Here is a 17,933-nt window from a genome sequence, read left to right on the forward strand (position 1 = left end):
GGATCCCTGCATTCTCCCACAAGTCGAGCACAGATTACGTTCGATATTTTCGATACATCTCATTAAAAATTTTTATCTAAATATAAACCGTAAATATCCTAAAAAAATATTTAAAACAAATTATAAAAATTAAACCTAATCAAATTCATTACATTGAACAATAATAAGTGCATGTTTGATATTTTCTAAAGTAAATGACCTGCGGTTATCTGAAAGTAAATTCTTGTACTTCGAGAAACTTCTTTCTACATCTACTGATGTAATTAGTGCAAATTGAAAATGAGCAAAATCGGAGGTCGTCTGGAAAGTTTTGGTTCGACACTTTTTCACCATTCAACATTTTTGAAATTGTTGACACTGTTTTAAAGTCCGTATTATTATTCATAATGGATTTTAATTTTTTTTTTTTTATATATATCTTGTCCTTCTCTATTTTCTGCTTGTTGAATTTTATTTTCTACATCTTGTACAATTTTTATCGAAGGGTAAAGACTAAACCCAAATGTTTCCAATTGAGGAATAGAATCACTCAAAGTTCCAAAATTAGAGTAAATGTATTTCATGTCACTTTTCTAATAGCAATCGTCCATGAGATTTTGAGCTTTCTCAATCGATGTAGCGTCTTCTTTCTCTATTTAAACCAAATATTATTTCTTTTAAAGTTTCGAAGTGTTCACAATAATAATTTGTGGCACTTAGCCACGTCCCAATCTAGTTAATACAGGCTGTGGCGGTAAACAGATATTTGGTGCCTTTTCTCAAAAAAATTGAATACGAGACACTTAAAAAAAAAAATCTTTTACGTTAAATATTATTAGATCAACTTTTGGAAAATATTTACGAACCTCTTCTGCAACCCTGTGTAGTCCGTGAGCTAAAAAGGTGACATGTTCCATTTTTGAGTACATTATTTCTATGCTTTTGCTAGCCTTCACCATATATGGCATCGCATCGCTCAAAAACAGCAAAATATTGTCGTATTTAATCCCTCGAAGCCACAAAAGATGAAGTGCTTTATCAATAATTTAGCAAAGCTGGTATGATTAGCTTTTTCCTGTGCTTCTGTGTGAAGTAAAAATATTTTTCCTGGGCATTCAATTTCTAACGTAGGTACTGATTATTACATTCGCGATGTACCGGCCTTCCAAATCTGTGGTTACTTCGATAGAAATCCACAGTTTTTGATTTTCACAATACTTTTTTATGTTGTTTATTATTTCTTCAGAACATTGGGCAACATACGGTTTTCTTAATGTCTAATCGACGAGAATACTCTTGCTTGTATATTTTTTCAAAAAATTACGAAAACAGTCGTTGGATAATTTATTCAACGGAATATTAGCCGATAAACCCAAGAAAGAAAGAAGAAATGGTTATTCAATACATAGTTTCATTAAGTTGATTGTTGCAATATATTTAAAAATATCAAAATTAATAAGCTTACATATTTTATAAAATATAAAATGTTTAACATTTAGATGTCATATCATAAGTAAAAATACTTAAAAAAAAAAATTTAGAAAATACATCATTTTCTGGCCAGGAAACATTTTTATTTAATTTTCATATGCATTTTATACTGTAAGACTTTTGATTTTAATACAAGCAAAATATTTGTGACATATTTGAGTTATAATTAAATAAGATTTTGAATTCAATATTTTCTAATTGCAATTTATATTACACCAAACTTCAATCAAAATTGTTTATCAAGTGCAATAATATTGATTAATGATCATTGAGTTCAAATTAATACAAATACATTTTGACATATGTAACAAAAGTTTTTGGTCTAATAATAAATATCTATATACATTTACTGAAATGTAGCAATACATTAATTGCTATTAATGTAGGTATTAATAAAATTACTAAAAAAAGTATTAAGACGTAAGAAAAATACATTTTTTACTAATTAAGTTAAAAGGGAATTAAGTAAAAATTATTACAAAACAGTTCTAGGAAACAAGGGTCTCATTATTGTATCTTGAATTATAGATTTTTCATGTACTTTAGATATGAAATATCCATGTTGTAATACACCAATGCGAACATCCATTTCCATAATATCTCTTTTTATAGTTCCTATTGCTTTTTTTATATTGATTAATGGTGCTATAATTAAATATTTAAAAGGTTAATAAATATTAAACATAATTATCAAACTATTACCAATGATAAATTATAGTATATTTAATCAATACTATTACTTACTTCCATCAGTCATACTTGACCCTCTTTCATCCATTTCTAGTTTAATAATATCTAATTGTTCAGTGATTTTTAATAATATATTCTGTCTTTCTACAATACCATTACTAAGAGATTTGTAATGATCATTAATTCTAGCTAATTCATCCTAAATAGAAAATACATCAATTTCTATTAGTGATTTGAGTTTTATATTTTTATAACCTTTATATTTATGTACCTGAAAAGTACGATATTCCACTAAAAGATTATCTAAGGAACTATTTAAGTATTGTTCTCTACTATATACTTTTTCCATAGTTTCTCTTAATATACTGTTAAGATTAATCAAAAGTGGTTTAACTTTTTCTATTGATAAATTCATCATAAGTTTATGTTCTTTCATTTGTTGCAGACTTGTTCGCCAATCTTTATAATCTAAAATCATATATTTAAATTGTTAAATTTTAGTTAGAAAAATGAACAAAACAAAACTCATTATATAATTAGTGTAACATACTTATACCATAACAAGTAAAATAATTTTAAAACTTTAAAATAAAATATTAATCCTTTTTTAATAATATTTTAGTTCATTAGAATTTAAATTTTTAAAATAAAAAATTAGGTACAAATTAGTGTAATTATTTTATTAATACAGGTTATAATAACGAGATTAAAAAGAAAAAATTATCAATCTAAAAATAATTTTTAATAATTATAAAAATAAACCATTATGTTCTTATTTAAAGTATCATAATAAATATCAAAAAAATAGTAGTTAACTTTAATACTAACAATATTTAAAATTGAGCATATTATTAAATTTCGGCCATAGCTAAATTATAAAGTAGAAACCTCCTATTTGTACTGACTTCAGACTTCAAGTCATCATTAAATATACATTTATGGATTGCCAAATATATCTCAATACCATAAAAAGCTACATTTTCAAAATCGATAGCAACAATACTAAATAGTTAACCCAAGTCACCAACAATGTCATTAAATGTATCAATGCTGCTAAACTAAAAACAAAAATCTAAAAACCTTTGTATCATTAAAAGTATATAATATATTTAATGAAGTGAAATAATGGTTTCTTCTTAAATATAAACAATTAACATTAATCAATTTACAATTGTTGCTCTATGATGCCGAGTTTTTTTTATAATAGATTTACAATTAATCCAATAATAAAAATAATAAAAATTGCTATTATAAAAATATAAATCAAAAAATTCATCCATTCACTTAGGTTTTAAAATGTTAAATTATTAAGGTTTAAAAACATTTTTTTTAGTTTTAATATATTGTTCTGAATACAAAATTATGAATAAAAAATAAAAAATTCATTAGTACTACAATTATTATACATTTTTAATTTTTTTTTCTTTCATAAGTATAAGTAATAACAATCTGCTGAAAATAACTTTCAATGGTAATTTTATAAGTAAAAAAATATTTTACATTAAACAGTTAATAATCAGAATATATTTACTTGAAAATAAAACATATTTAAAAAGAACAATTATTTATTATAATTTTTTATCCAAAAAATGTTTAATAAAATTAACATTACTTTAATGTTTAACATTTAAAATTGTTTAACTACAAGCTATTAAATATTAGTTTTAATTATTAATTAACACCAAAATAATTTACCTAGTTTAATTGTTACCCGTAGTAAAGGTAATACTTGTTCTAACTCTAAATTCCATTCTTCTTTATTGGTAGAAGGGATTAAGTTTTTGTTTGTCTTATGAGATGTTTGTCTCTTAACCTAAAATCAATTTTTATTCACTTTTTATATTACGGTAAAATATTTATTATACTTAAATACCTTATTCAAAACAGATAAATCATTAATATTAAGCATATTTTCTTCATCAGAATCAGAATCTGTCCAAACCATTTCCTCTTCAACATGTTCCAACAAAAGTTCTGCATTATTTTCAGGTAATTCTTCTACTTCTTCCTTTTCGACAGGAAAAAAAGGCCTTTAAAATTTAAGATTAAATATTGAAAAAAATTTGTATTTTAAATTAAACTTTATTTTAAGTATTTTACTTTTTGTAAGGAAAATTAATTTTTTTCAAAGATAATTCAGCAAGACCATTTAAAATATCAATCACATGTTTTCCAAACCCTTGTTTTAACTGGTTAATTGGATAATCAACAAATAAATCCTATAAATAAAAAAATATACAAATAATAATTAATTTTTTTAGTTAAAATATTTATGACAAACATACTAGTTGAGCAGACGATTCTAGTATACTATTTACAGTTAAATTTGGATCATCATATTCTTGTGGTTGCTTTAAATTTTTACCGAGTTTACTTAGTAGCCATATGGCTAGAGATACAAACATAAAAAATTGTTCTCCGGAACTAGTTTGCAAAGCAAAATAATGTCTAAAACATAATTTTTTTTTATTAGTGATTGATTTATTGAAAATTGTGCAATCAGTTACCGATTAATTGGTCTCATTTTTAATGTTTTCACTACATAAGTTTCATAATCCAACAGTATTAATCGATTATTTAAAGTTTCCATATCAAGAAAATGTTGATATGTAATTTCGGACAGATTAGTTGATCGATTACGACTAGAATCAACTGACTGAATATCCATATTTATGAATTCTGGCATAAATAAAACCATAAATATAATCATAGGTAATTCAAAACGTTTGATACTTTGTTTATTCTTATATATCTTACATAATATATTATTTCCATGTTAGAAAATTTAATACATTATTATATAAAAAAAATGATAAATTAGATAAAAGCTGACAATATTTAATATATAACTATTTTGAATTACGCATAGAATAATTTAAAATGAGTTATTTAATTACAGAAACCAATATTTGAACCAACACACTTTAAATATATTTCAATTAATGTTTAAAATTATACATTTTTGGTTCTTATCTTTTTTTTTGACAGCGCATGCGCGTCATAAAAATCAATACATTATCGATTTTATACCATAATATAATATCGATTTTATAATATTTAAAAAATGCGCACGCGCAATATATGTTGAATTCAGAAATGATGGCATTTATTAATGTTTCAATCTTAAATTGTGTTGTTATGAAATTATCCAGCAATTAATTTTATTTCATTTTAAAATCCATCCATATTTATACAAAAATCTCTATGTTGTCGCATTGTATAAAATTTTAAACTAACCATTATTATTATTTTAAATATTAAAAATATAAATTATATATTAGTTATTATTAATAGTAAGTTTTATAAATTGGGTTATATTATTTATACATTTTTTTTATGTTATAATATCATGTCGTATATTTTATTTTAAGTATAGGTGACAATAATGGTTGAAGAAATGGACTCAACGGGTAGTGCATTAAATAGTTTGTTTTCATTTACAAGTCCATCAGTAAAAAAGCTATTAGGATGGAAACAAGGTGATGAAGAAGAAAAGTGGGCTGAAAAAGCAGTTGATGCCTTAATGAAAAAACTAAAGAAAACCAAAGGTGCAACTGAAGATTTACAAAAAGCTTTAAGTTCACCAGGTCAACCAAGTAAATGTGTTACTATTCCCAGAAGTCTTGATGGTCGATTACAAGTAATATTGTCTTATTTAAATACCTACAATATATTTTAAAAAAATATAAAGTGAATACTGAACTTAGGTGTCCCACAGAAAAGGTCTTCCCCATGTAATATACTGTCGAGTATGGCGATGGCCAGATTTACAGTCGCATCATGAACTCAAAGCAGTTGACCACTGTCAGTTTCCATTTTCTGCTAAACAGAAAGATGTTTGTATAAACCCATATCACTACCAAAGAGTTGAAAGTCCAGGTAAAATATCAGTTAATTTTATAAAAATATTGAATACATATATATATATATTTGTTCTACAGTTTTACCACCAGTATTAGTTCCTCGTCAAAGTGAATATGCACCTCAGCAGACATTGCAGCAATATCAGCCACCAGTGGATGTTGGCATGCCAATAAATGTATCAATGAATACTGATGGGTTTCCTGAAACTGTATTATCAACAAATCAAACTACATCTAATGTTCCTAATCAAATTCCATCAACAAATAATATTAATGATTTTCCGGATACATCTCTAATAGGTATATCATTTTCTTATATAATATTTGTCTTATAGCAATAATTTAGAAATTAAAATCTAAATAAATATAAACGGTGCTATTTATTATTCTACAAATAATCATATAGTTTTATAAATATATTACAGAAAATACTTCATTTTCATCACCAGATGATCCCAACAAACTTAGTAATATTGAAAAAAATACCAACCTGGAAGATCTTGATGGTATCCCAATAGTGTATCAGGTAATATATATTAAAATATTGATAATTACCTTTTAAATTACTCATAATATAATATTTAATATATAGTAATATTCTATTATGAATTTGATCAAAAATAGCTTTTTAAATAATTAATATTTTAAAAAAAAATTATTTGGTGTATAATATTATGTAATTTAAAATGTTTCTATTTAATATTGAGCAATTATGATTTATATACTTCATGTTTTTAAGTAGAATGGTATTTTTAAATTTACATTTTTTAACAGTATACCTTTAATTATATTTCTAATTAGCTTTATAATACATTTTTTAAATTACTGATACTCTACAGCTATTTATAGAAAAAAAAAAATGTTTTACTTTCTTCACCATAATATCGAAAATACCCATTGTGGCTGATAAATCACTTTAATGTTAGAGATATTAAGTATGCAGTTTGTGGGTCCTTTAAGTTTATTTAAATAATGATTTTATTAAATTATATGCATCTACATTTCATTATTTGTCGATAAAACATAAATTTATTTCCTTAAAACATATTAGTTTCATGATTGAAGTTTAATTTTAACATATTTAAAGATATCTTCTGAATTTTTAATCAAAAGCAAAATGAAAATATTCTTAACCAAGGACATCCATCATCAAAAATCCAGAGAGGAGACACATGTAAAGTGCTCCTTGATGATTGCTATCGAGAGTTACAGTTCTCCTGTAGTAAAATGTTGTCCATGAAAGAAAAGAATAGCTAATAAGATAAATGTATTATATATTTAATATAAATGAATTATTATAATATTGTATGTATAAATGTATAATAGACACAAAGCTAGAGGGAGACATGTCACCCTCTTGCCATACCAACTCTCATGCTCTTAACTATATGTTATTAAGAACTCTATTAAGGTACACAGTTGTGTAACAAGAATTTAGTTTTATTATATACATTTTTATAGTAAATTTAAAAAAAATTTCCTCCTGTAGAAAGGATTCAAATTGAATACTTGAATGATTCCTTAGTTGGTCGTATAAGGCGACTAAATGAGTTTACATCAGATTGACAGCTGGTGTTAAAATGTTGTCAAAGAGTATTAGGAATCAGAAACAAAACTTAGGCAGTTTTAAAGGCGGTGTATTTTATGTATTTTAGGAAATGTAGAAAATTGAGACTAGTGGAGGTTTAGGATAAGGATGGCCGACTCCAAATAATTGGGAGAAAGGCAAAGGAGAAAAAGAAGACATTTGAAAAAAAAAATTGAATTTTAGTAGGTGTTTGATGAGGAAAATGGGGTAACATTAACTACATATTCCATTGGAAGGTAGGATCATCCTCCCCTAATTGTGCCACTGAATTTACCTAATATGTATGTTAATATAGATTTTATTTTATTTGAAGAATGTTGAAAGAATGTTAGGCATTATAACATTATAATATTATATTCTTTGTTGTATTATGTAAAATACTTTTGTGAAAATCCAATTTTTTTTCAAAATATACTGGTTTTAATAAAATAATAGTTGTATAGTTTAAATATTTTAAAAATTAATATTTTAGTGAGCATCGATGGTTTTCTTATACTATATTTTGTTAGTCATATGTTTAAATTGATTCAAAATTAATGTTTTTAACTATAAGAAAATTTGTTTTATGATATATGTTAAACATAAAACACATTAAATATATTATGAACAACCATTTAATAGATTGTAATAATACTTTTTCTTTTCCAGGAGCAACCTTGTTGGGCTAGTATAGCATATTATGAACTCAATTCTAGAGTAGGTGAAGTTTATCAGTGCCATTCTCCTCATGTGATTGTTGATGGTTTTACAAATCCTAGAAATGATTTGAATAGATTTTGTCTTGGTCAATTATCTAATGTTAACCGTAATTCAACAATTGAAAATACCCGACGACATATTGGCAAAGGTATGTATTAAATTTAAGTAAAATACAGTTTATTTCAGTATATTTTCTTTAGGGGTTCAACTATATTATGTGGGCGGAGAAGTTTTTGCAGAATGTCTGTCTGATTCTGCTATATTTGTTCAATCACGAAACTGTAACCAACACCATGGTTTTCATCCATCTACAGTATGTAAAATACCGCCTGGTTGTTCATTACGTATATTTAACAATCAAGAATTTGCTGGTCTCTTATCACAATCTGTCAATCATGGATTCGAGGCTGTTTTTGAATTAACTAAAATGTGTACCATACGAATGTCTTTTGTTAAAGGCTGGGGGGCTGATTATCACCGACAAGATGTCACAAGTACACCATGTTGGATTGAAATACATTTACATGGACCTCTTCAATGGCTTGATAAAGTATTAACACAAATGGGAAAACCTCATGATGCCATAACATCACACTCTTAATATTTCAAAGACTGTTTTAAAAATTAAATTTACTGATTCCTATTTGAATTATAGCAATCATTTTATGTTGCACTTACTATCTCATTTGCAATGGCCAAAGAAAAAATGTAAGTTGTAGATAACTTAAAATTATTTACATATAGATGATTTATTTATAGTAATTTATTTTATATTAATTATTATAAAATTAATTAAATTTTATAGTGAAACTAAAACAATGTATGCAAATTGCTTTCAATTAATATTGCATAGAAATCAATATGAGAAAAATATTTTTTAAGATATTTAATGGGGGCTTGTCAGTGGAATCTATATTTCTAAATATTTTTAGTTTCTACTTTAAATGAATTATTTACTATTTTTATATATAAATATTTTTTTTATATTAATAATAATTATCTCATTATTAAAATGATTAAATAAATGAATGTCTTAATATTTCACTATGGCATATAAAAATGACTTTTATTTGTGTGAAATAAGAGAAAAATTAGTAAGAAACTCATGGGCAATATTAAGAGTCAATATTTTTGAAATAATAGATTTTTGCTAATAAAGGTTGTATATCATGGACCATTATAATACTATAAAATTTCATAGATATCATGACCTGAAATTCAGATGGCAGGTGTATTTTATCTCAACTTCAAGAAAAATACAAGCAAATAAAAATATAAATTTAAATAGTAGTATGACCCTATTGGTTATTACAACTCGTACAGGCTTTTTTTAAAAAAATTTCCTAATTATTACCGATTGATGAATATTTTTCTAGACTTAGATAACTAAATAATTTGACTATGATTTTTTTTTGGTTCACCGACGTTAATTAGTAAAGTAAATAATATTAATAGTAACCAATCTATTTTTTTCGAAAAATTAAAATAAATTTAGATAACCATTTACATAAATATATTCATGACAAAATTTAAAAATAGATATGGAACAATAAAGTCAAGAACTTAAAAATATTTATAACTGGATTTTTTATGAGTGAATTAATAATATCCTCGATTAATATCTCTACAAATTTCGTTCTCAATGTTGAGAATAGCCAAACTTCAAGTGATCTTTAGTGAACTGCAATCGCAAATAATTTTTAATCCTTTTTAATGTTGAAAATTACTTCTCAGCTGAACAGTTCGAAGCTGAAAGACATAAAAACATTTTTGAGATTATATCTATAAAAGAAAATAGATCATATTTTTTTTTCCTTTAACAATACACTGATTTCGAATACTGTACGTGGAAGTTGTTGTTTACTTAAAAGGTAATTGCGAAAATGTTAAACATTTTCTGTCATCACTTATTTTAATCAACTTCTTCAAATAAATAAAATAATACATAAATGAAAGAAAAACTTTAACACATTGAGTTAGTCACATTTAATCGATTAATATACACTGTGACTCATCTGTACACAATACTAATAATAATAATTTTATGATAAACGAGACGTTGTATTATAATTTTCTTATTATTACCATAATCAACAATCGATGATATCTACAAAATTAATTTAAAAGGGAAAATATCAAAATTTCACTAAAAATGGATGAAAACACGAATCAAATACACTATAACCTATTTATTTTACAGTTTCGTTAGTCATAAATAGTACTATTCAGTAGCGGGTCGTGAGGTTCACATAAGGTGGTACACAAAAAATTTGTAATTTGTAATTTGTATTTACCCATGTAAATAGGTAAACATAATATTATTTTATAGGTACGGATACATGTAACATATTAATCAGTGCCGTAACAAGTGTCAGGGTAAGCGTGGTATGTGCCTATTGCCCCATTATTAATAGTGGTCCTACCCAGTGCTCGAATTGGGGGGGGATGCGCAGGGGGACGGAGCTCCTCTACTATTTTTTTTTTTTTTGCGTACCCCAACTATATTTTTTAACTGAAACGGGGGGACACCTCGTTCATTCTAATTGATGTCCTAAATAATTTTTATGTGAATTTTAATTTACGCCAATTGGAAAATGAATTTTACGATTTATAATATCAAAACTATTTTTATTATTAAAGATTATATGGTGGTTATGATAAGGGACAACGTCGTCATTTCTGGAAAAATATAAATAGTAATGTCTGTGAATTTGGTGTATTATACTTTATACATTGTACGGTTTGTTATTAATATTGGCGATCGACGATATCATCATTTCGGAAAAAATAAATGCCTTCGCCACGACCTTAGACTAATCTTCTATGGCCGTGGCCCGCACTAAAGAGGAAAAATAGATAAAAACCAAATATATGATTATATCATTTCGAATGATTCATTCGATTCATGAGACTACCTGATCGCCTACAATTACCTATGTTAATTATTATTTTCTATTGTAACATATAAGATGTTGGTATTGCTATCAAAATATATTATATTTGGAATTTAATATTTGTTTAGCTAAAAAGTGGTATTTAAAATATATATAAGGTTGGTGGAGGGGGGAAGGGGCGAAGCCTCCCACGGGTCTGTGTTAAATAATTGCGCACGTGGAACGCAGTTTTCAAATCGTTGAACTGAGCTCCTCTACTTAATTTTTCCCAATTCAAGCATTGGTCCTACCTAAATAAAAATAAAAAATATAATAATTATTATAATATATATAAAATAATTACAATAATAATAATAAAAAAAAAAAAGTTCATTATTTATCGTGAGTCTATAGACTTATAAGTATTACATAACGCACACTAACAACATATTACTCAAAATTCATAGAGTAAAGAATATTCTTGAAAATTGCATTTAATTTTTGGTTATAGTACCTAGATGGTGCAATAAGTGTAATAGAAAAGCGATTTAATCAAATAAATACATTTAATGAAGTTTTTGGATTTTTGTATGATGTTAGAAAACTTTATTGTGTCCTTGATTTAGAAATTTTAAATTGCTGCCAAGATTTGGAAATACGTTTGTCAGAAAATTACAAAAAAGATTTAAATGGTTATGATTTATATGAAGAAATATTAATTTTTCATCATTTAATTGATTAAAATACTACTTCATCAGTATACTTCAAGTACTATCTGAATCAAAAAAACGAACGAATTTCCCAACTTGATTAATGCTTTACGAATTATGTTAACAATTCTGCTAACGTCATCTAGAGTAGAGAGAACATTCTCAGAATGAAAATGTATTAAAACATATTTACGAAGTATCATGTCACAACAAAGACTTACTGAACTTGCTACAATTTGTATAGATAAATAACTTTCAGAACAATTAAATTATGAAGACATAATAAATAATTTTGCATCCGAAAAAGCTAAAAAAATTAAAGAATTATAATTAACAATATTTTACTTTAACAATGTATTATGTATGTAAAATATTATAAATTGTTCAGAACATTAATTTTTATAAACTTCCTTTATAAATGATAATTATTACTTACCTATTAGTTATTACACATTTAATTAATAAAAGTAATTATTAATAATATTTATATTTTGATATTTTATAATAGGTAGTGATTAAGATGATAAGTTTATTTTCTATGCAAATAATATGATAATATTTATTATTGAATGCTTTGATTTTATTTATATTCTAATATTCAATAATTGTTTCTTTTAAAATCAATGAACAAAATTACCTTATGAATTAAATCTATAATTAATTTAGAATGTGGATGTTATGCAGTGGCGTACATTCAATCTTTTTCTGAGGGGAGGGGTTAACAAAAATAATCGTTATCTTTTTTTTTTTTCGTTGCACAGATAAATATGATAAATAACTGCTATAAATAGATGTTATTTTATACAACTTTTTTACCAATTTATAGTTTTCTTTTACATTACAGTAAATTAATATATATTGGAATGTAAAAACAGCATAGTTAACAAAACTTTTCAAAAACCTATCAATTATTTAATTTTCATAATATTTGTATAGTTGTATATTTTAAGTTCAAAGCGTAATAATGAAACTACAAATATATTACACGTCATCAATAATAAAACAATTTTTTTTTTTGGCCCTTGGGGGGGGGGTTGAACCCGGTATGTAGGCAGGGTCGTTATTTGGGGAGGCAGACTATGGCAAATGCCCCACTCTAAGAAATTTTAAAATGTCGGCAATTCTTTGTTCGATGATCAAATGCTAAAATCGGTAAATAGTAAATTTTTATTTACTATTTTGTATTCAGAAATCAGATAATATTCTCTTTTAAATACACGTTCACGGTTTATTAAAAGTTGGGAAACTGGTTCCTCCCCAGTTTACAATAATTGTTATTACGCGAACCTTATAAACTTTTTTGGTACCTATACTTAACGTGACCATATTTTTTTTCTTCAAAGCGGGATACCGGTACATTTTAATAAGAAAACCATAACATTTTGCGTAAAATAACAATTTTTTTATTGGAAAAAAAAAACATTAATTATTTATAAAAAAATTCCAACAGAAAAACGCAGCTAATATAATATTAATCCTAATAATAACAATAATAAATAATAAATAATAATAATATAATAATAGAGTACATTATTCGGCTGGTTTTCTATATTTATCGGATCCAGATATCTTCTTTAAAGTAGCCGGTTTGGTTTTTATGTATGAATGGAACTCTTGACATAATTTTAATAATGTTACCCTTTGTTATAAATATGGCTTTCAATACAGAGACTCCCAATTGAGTTTTTTCACTGCTCCATATTTTATTCATATGAGAAAACACTCTTTCAACTGGAGCGTTACTGCCTGGCAGACACAAAATGTATTCTACAATTATAGAAAAATTCACGTGTGCGAGATCATTTGCATTGAAGTACGTAAATACTTCCACCTAACGATTTTCAGTAACTATATTACCGGTGTTTCAGTCACATACTTTTGAGCTGTTATATACTTAGAAATTAGTAAAAACTCGTCAAAAACTCCTGTGTCTTGACTGCTACTAATAAATTTCTGTTTAATAAGTAAGTCCATCACTTTTTGCACTTCCTCCCACGAGGGAACCTCCCTCAAATTTGCCCATTCAAATATTTTTACTTCCTCGTTGAACTGACACCACTGCTCCAAATATTCTTTGCTTGTTTTGTAAAAAACAGCCGCTGTAGCTTTTACGTTTTCTTCATTGATAGCACCAGTTTTTAGTAATTTTACCATTATATTACGGGTGGCGTGGGGAAGATAGCATGCATTTTGTTATAGATTTAAATTATTTAGGAGTTGATTGATTTTATTTGCAGCATTTATTGCAGACACGTTTTGGCCTTCGATCTTTAACACTGCTTGACGAAAAGTAGCTGATTGTGCGTGCATAAAATACAACCATAATTTAGAGCTGGGATTTTCAAAAAATTCTTTCAATATATTCGGGCATTTATCAATGCTCAGAAAATATTTTTTTAACGGCAGAAACATTTTCAAAACTCTTTCAGGCATCAACGCAAGCCATCTAGTTTTACTATAGCCCAGAAGTTATTTATATTCTGTGTTAGCTGCATTACAAAATTCTTTAAGAGCTTCAACACGAACGCTATAAATGTAAAAAAATGAGTATATTTTTACAATTATGCATTCAAAATCAACAGGTAAACAATCTGCAGCACTTTTGATCGCATTATGGATTATGTGAGCTCCGCATCCAATTCCTATGAGAGTCCTTCCAAGAGACGTGTTTAATTTTGCATAAACGTTATTAACTCCTTTTCATTTTTTCCTCCAAAATTACAGTTAGTATTGTCTCCACAAAACGCCACAATTTTAGACGTCAGTACATTTTTAGTCAATACTACTTATTTTAAATAATCCACAATTATATTCGATGTTTCACCCGATTGCTCTTGAAATTTTAAAATCTTTACTTACACTCCTTCATACGGTAAAGAGTAGCATACTAATACAGGGAATAATTTTGTAGAACCATGGTTTGAAGCGTCCGTTAGTAAAGTAATGCAATTCGCTTTACGAAGGTGGTCATTTAACTCGTTTATTACCATAGGTGCCAAAACATTTACAACAATAGCCTCGGACTTTGTGCGAGCACATCTAAATTTTTGGTCGAAACACGTCTGTATTAAACTTGACGCACAATCATTCAAGCGAAAGCTATGATTTTCCTGAACAGTGTGATAAGCCCAAGTGGCTTCTGCAGCAGCAACTTCAAAATCATTAGAAGGTAAATCCGTTTTCTTGAGAAAATTGAGCATTGATGAACTTGAAGCGGAAGCATAATCGGATAGTTTGTGTTTTTTTTACCGTAAATGTTTCTCAATATCACCAGCACCACCACTATGTGCAACACTAAAATCTGTACGACATTTTTCACACGTGACGTCGGAGGGACCACTTATTTTTTCACAAACGGATTCTTGGTTTGTAATTTATCATTAAACGAGCACTTGCGTTTGGCATTTTCAAAATTAAATAATCACGTTAAGCAGTGCCGTAGCCAGAAAATTGTTTTGGGGGGGGGGCACTTAATTTTTTTCTCACTTTTTGCAATGCTAGAATACCTAATCATCACCTATTACTTTATGGCCCCTTTGCTTATAAAGTGTTAACTACAGACCTATTATTTTTATGACTACCATTATATGCTAACAACTATGGTACCCATATATTTAACACATTATTATATTCTTATTATATTATTTGTTATTAACAAAGTATTATTATTTCTTTAATAATATTTTTAAAAATTAAAAAATAACAAAGTATTAAAATATTATGTTAAAACATATATTGATAGAATAATGTATTAATTAATATAGCTATATTAATATAATTTTATCAATATTATCAATATGTGTTGTAAATGTTGTAATCACATTTCATTTTTCATTCAAATATTTTTACTATTTACTAACAAGAATACAAGATCATAACTTTTAACTTTTATTAAACATATAATAGAAAACAAGTTATAGCTGACCTAATACAAATTACAAATAGGATAGTTAAGACTAAAGGATATTATGATGGACCAGTTAAACAAATTTAAATGATTATAATCTTAACCAGGCGCGGATCCAGAAAATTTTGACAGGGGGTGCTCAAAAAAAAAAAGATTGTTACACCTTTCTATTTATTTAAATTAATATTTTCTATTTGATTTATTGGTGCTAACTTTTTTTTCATACATCAGTATTTATTAAATATAAACTTAAAAATAACAATAATTTCTTACATATATTGTAACTGTAATTTTCTTGGGTGTTTTTCATTGAATTCTTCAATAACTTCCTCTGGAGTAATTTTAATATCCCTGTGAATATTAAGAAGCATAAGTCCATTTAATCTATCCTCTCCTATTGTTGATCTTAAATATGTTTTTGTTTGTCGAAGTGAGGAAAATATTCTTTCTGCGGTGCAAGTGGTAACTGGTATAACGCAAATAATTTTTAGCAATTCCTTTATATTAGGATAAAATTCAGATGCATGAGTCAAAGCTTCTATAGCAGTTTTAGGTTTATCTAATTGGGATTTCCAAAATTGTTTCCACAAAGTAACTTCACCTCTAACCTCTTCTATCGAGCCAATTAGATCATCGATATAAAATTTGGCCGATTTAATAATTTTTTCGATATCTGTATCTTCAAGTAGGAAAAATGGTATTAAATATTGTAAATACATAATCGTTTCGTGTCCGTGACCTAAAAATCTATTTTTGATATCTGATATTAAATTATTTAAATTCCGATGACGGAATAACCGATATTATTTATTATTATTATTATTATTTTGAAAAATAAGAAATAACATAATTTATAATATAAATTTATTTTGTTGGTGGCCAAGGCGACAGGGGGTGCCCGAGCACCCATAGCCCCCCCTGAATCCGCGCCTGATCTTAACAAAATATTTCTTTATTTTATAATATTATTTAACAAATAATGTTAAAAAAATGTAAATATTATTAAAAATAACAAATTATTCTTTAATATATTATAATAAAGTAGTAACAGTAACAAATTAATAATAAAAAAAAAAAAATTTCTCAGATTAAAAATTAATTATTTACAAATATTATTTTTTTAAAATTATATTAAAGACTTACTTATAATTTAAAGTTTATACGTCTTTCTTTTCTGTTGGCAAAAACATCAATTAATGACTCTATGTCTATATCTATATTCCTATGTACATTTAGCAGTGCTAGACCATTAAGTCTATTTTCAATAGTTGAATTTCTTAAATAGGTTTTTATACGCTTAAGAGTTGAAAAACTTCTTTCAACTGAAGCTGTTGTAACTGGCAGGATTGAAAAAATTTTCAATATTGTATATATATTAGGAAAAATATCTGCTGGACAATTCAATAATGTATCAAGAGAGTTGGTTGGAATTACTGTTTCTGTTTCCCACTTCATTTGCCATAATTCAAACTCTCCTTTTAAGGTCGAACTATAGTCCATACCATTTCCTCAGAAGCTTCTATATTATGTATAATATTTTGTTTTTTTGTAAAATAATTCAACAAATTGTTTGAAGTCCTTTTCATAATGGCTTTATAATACTACCGTTTATTTATTAATAATAAATATAATAATAAATAAATTATAATATAAATAATTAATATTATAAGCAAATAACATTAGATATTTTAATTTAAAAAAACAAACAAAAATGTTAATGAAATTGAGAATTTGAGAAGTAATGTGATAACACCGAGAACAATCACCGGTTATTTATTATCTATGATAATTAAATATAATCATAGAACAATAATTAACCGCAAATAATATACCATGTCCCCATTAACTATATACCACTTGGCACTTGAGCACAAAACAATAAAACATTATAATATAATAATATGATACTATCAAACCATAACCGTGTTCACAACAAAAATGGAACGCACTTGTATTTCTTAGCTGAAGTCTGTGCTTATCTTTACTATTTTACAAATTTTATGAATATAATTATACAAATTATAAAATTAATAACTTATTGTTATTCGTTATCATAGATTAATCTTGAATTATATAAATTAAAAAATTTCTGTGCGATGTACTATGGGTCTTTGACCAACCAAAAAAAAAAAA

At 26.1% G+C, this 17,933-nt stretch overlaps 4 protein-coding genes across 6 annotated transcripts; 1 reads left to right on the forward strand and 3 right to left on the reverse strand.

Annotated features, from left to right (window-relative positions):
- Window positions 1-1,758: 1,758 nt before the first annotated feature.
- LOC112694575 (intraflagellar transport protein 57 homolog) lies at window positions 1,759-4,956 on the reverse strand. Of its 2 annotated transcripts, XM_025570092.1 has the most exons (9): window positions 4,918-4,956; window positions 4,668-4,839; window positions 4,446-4,608; window positions 4,261-4,379; window positions 4,034-4,190; window positions 3,856-3,973; window positions 2,432-2,628; window positions 2,215-2,359; window positions 1,760-2,115 (listed from the first exon to the last, which is right to left on the reverse strand). In XM_025570092.1, the coding sequence occupies exons 2-9, from the start codon at window positions 4,826-4,828 to the stop codon at window positions 1,946-1,948; spliced, it is 1,230 nt and encodes a 409-aa protein (XP_025425877.1). In that variant the 5' UTR covers window positions 4,829-4,839; window positions 4,918-4,956; the 3' UTR covers window positions 1,760-1,945. The 2 variants fall into 2 exon arrangements, with proteins under 2 accessions (XP_025425876.1, XP_025425877.1); XM_025570091.1 differs by lacking the exon at window positions 4,918-4,956 and having other exon boundaries at window positions 1,759-2,115; window positions 4,668-4,911.
- A 480-nt stretch (window positions 4,957-5,436) lies between these two features.
- LOC112694574 (protein mothers against dpp-like) lies at window positions 5,437-9,060 on the forward strand. 2 transcript variants are annotated; one of them, XM_025570089.1, is made up of 7 exons: window positions 5,437-5,453; window positions 5,532-5,800; window positions 5,868-6,039; window positions 6,102-6,323; window positions 6,449-6,549; window positions 8,260-8,458; window positions 8,511-9,060. In XM_025570089.1, exons 2-7 carry the CDS (start codon window positions 5,546-5,548, stop codon window positions 8,909-8,911), a joined length of 1,350 nt encoding a protein of 449 aa, XP_025425874.1. In that variant the 5' UTR covers window positions 5,437-5,453; window positions 5,532-5,545; the 3' UTR covers window positions 8,912-9,060. The 2 variants fall into 2 exon arrangements, with proteins under 2 accessions (XP_025425874.1, XP_025425875.1); XM_025570090.1 differs by having other exon boundaries at window positions 5,443-5,453; window positions 5,537-5,800.
- Window positions 9,061-16,069: 7,009 nt separating this feature from the next.
- LOC112694452 (52 kDa repressor of the inhibitor of the protein kinase-like) lies at window positions 16,070-16,519 on the reverse strand. The gene has a single exon (XM_025569915.1). It carries the CDS (start codon window positions 16,517-16,519, stop codon window positions 16,070-16,072), a length of 450 nt encoding a protein of 149 aa, XP_025425700.1.
- A 424-nt stretch (window positions 16,520-16,943) lies between these two features.
- LOC112694453 (52 kDa repressor of the inhibitor of the protein kinase-like) lies at window positions 16,944-17,422 on the reverse strand. The gene has a single exon (XM_025569916.1). It carries the CDS (start codon window positions 17,298-17,300, stop codon window positions 16,944-16,946), a length of 357 nt encoding a protein of 118 aa, XP_025425701.1. The 5' UTR covers window positions 17,301-17,422.
- Window positions 17,423-17,933: the final 511 nt, after the last annotated feature.

Source organism: Sipha flava, unplaced genomic scaffold (genome assembly GCF_003268045.1).
Source record: "Sipha flava isolate LNK unplaced genomic scaffold, YSA_version1 130_pilon_pilon, whole genome shotgun sequence".
NCBI lineage: Eukaryota > Metazoa > Arthropoda > Insecta > Hemiptera > Aphididae > Sipha > Sipha flava.

Excerpts from the sequence above, each read along its gene's own strand:
- LOC112694452 (XM_025569915.1), bottom strand. The coding sequence starts at position 16,519 with ATGTATTTACAATATTTAATACCATTTTTCCTACTTGAAGATACAGAT.
- LOC112694575 (XM_025570091.1), bottom strand. The coding sequence starts at position 4,870 with ATGATTATATTTATGGTTTTATTTATGCCAGAATTCATAAATATGGAT. Across the intron at positions 2,629-3,855 it reads ACGGGTAACAATTAAACTAG|ATTATAAAGATTGGCGAACA; the intron begins GTAAATTATTTT and ends ATATGATTTTAG. Across the intron at positions 2,116-2,214 it reads GTCAAGTATGACTGATGGAA|CACCATTAATCAATATAAAA; the intron begins GTAAGTAATAGT and ends ATTTAATTATAG.
- LOC112694574 (XM_025570089.1), top strand. The coding sequence starts at position 5,546 with ATGGTTGAAGAAATGGACTCAACGGGTAGTGCATTAAATAGTTTGTTT. Across the intron at positions 5,801-5,867 it reads GTCTTGATGGTCGATTACAA|GTGTCCCACAGAAAAGGTCT; the intron begins GTAATATTGTCT and ends TACTGAACTTAG. Across the intron at positions 8,459-8,510 it reads CCGACGACATATTGGCAAAG|GGGTTCAACTATATTATGTG; the intron begins GTATGTATTAAA and ends TATTTTCTTTAG.
- LOC112694453 (XM_025569916.1), bottom strand. The coding sequence starts at position 17,300 with ATGGACTATAGTTCGACCTTAAAAGGAGAGTTTGAATTATGGCAAATG.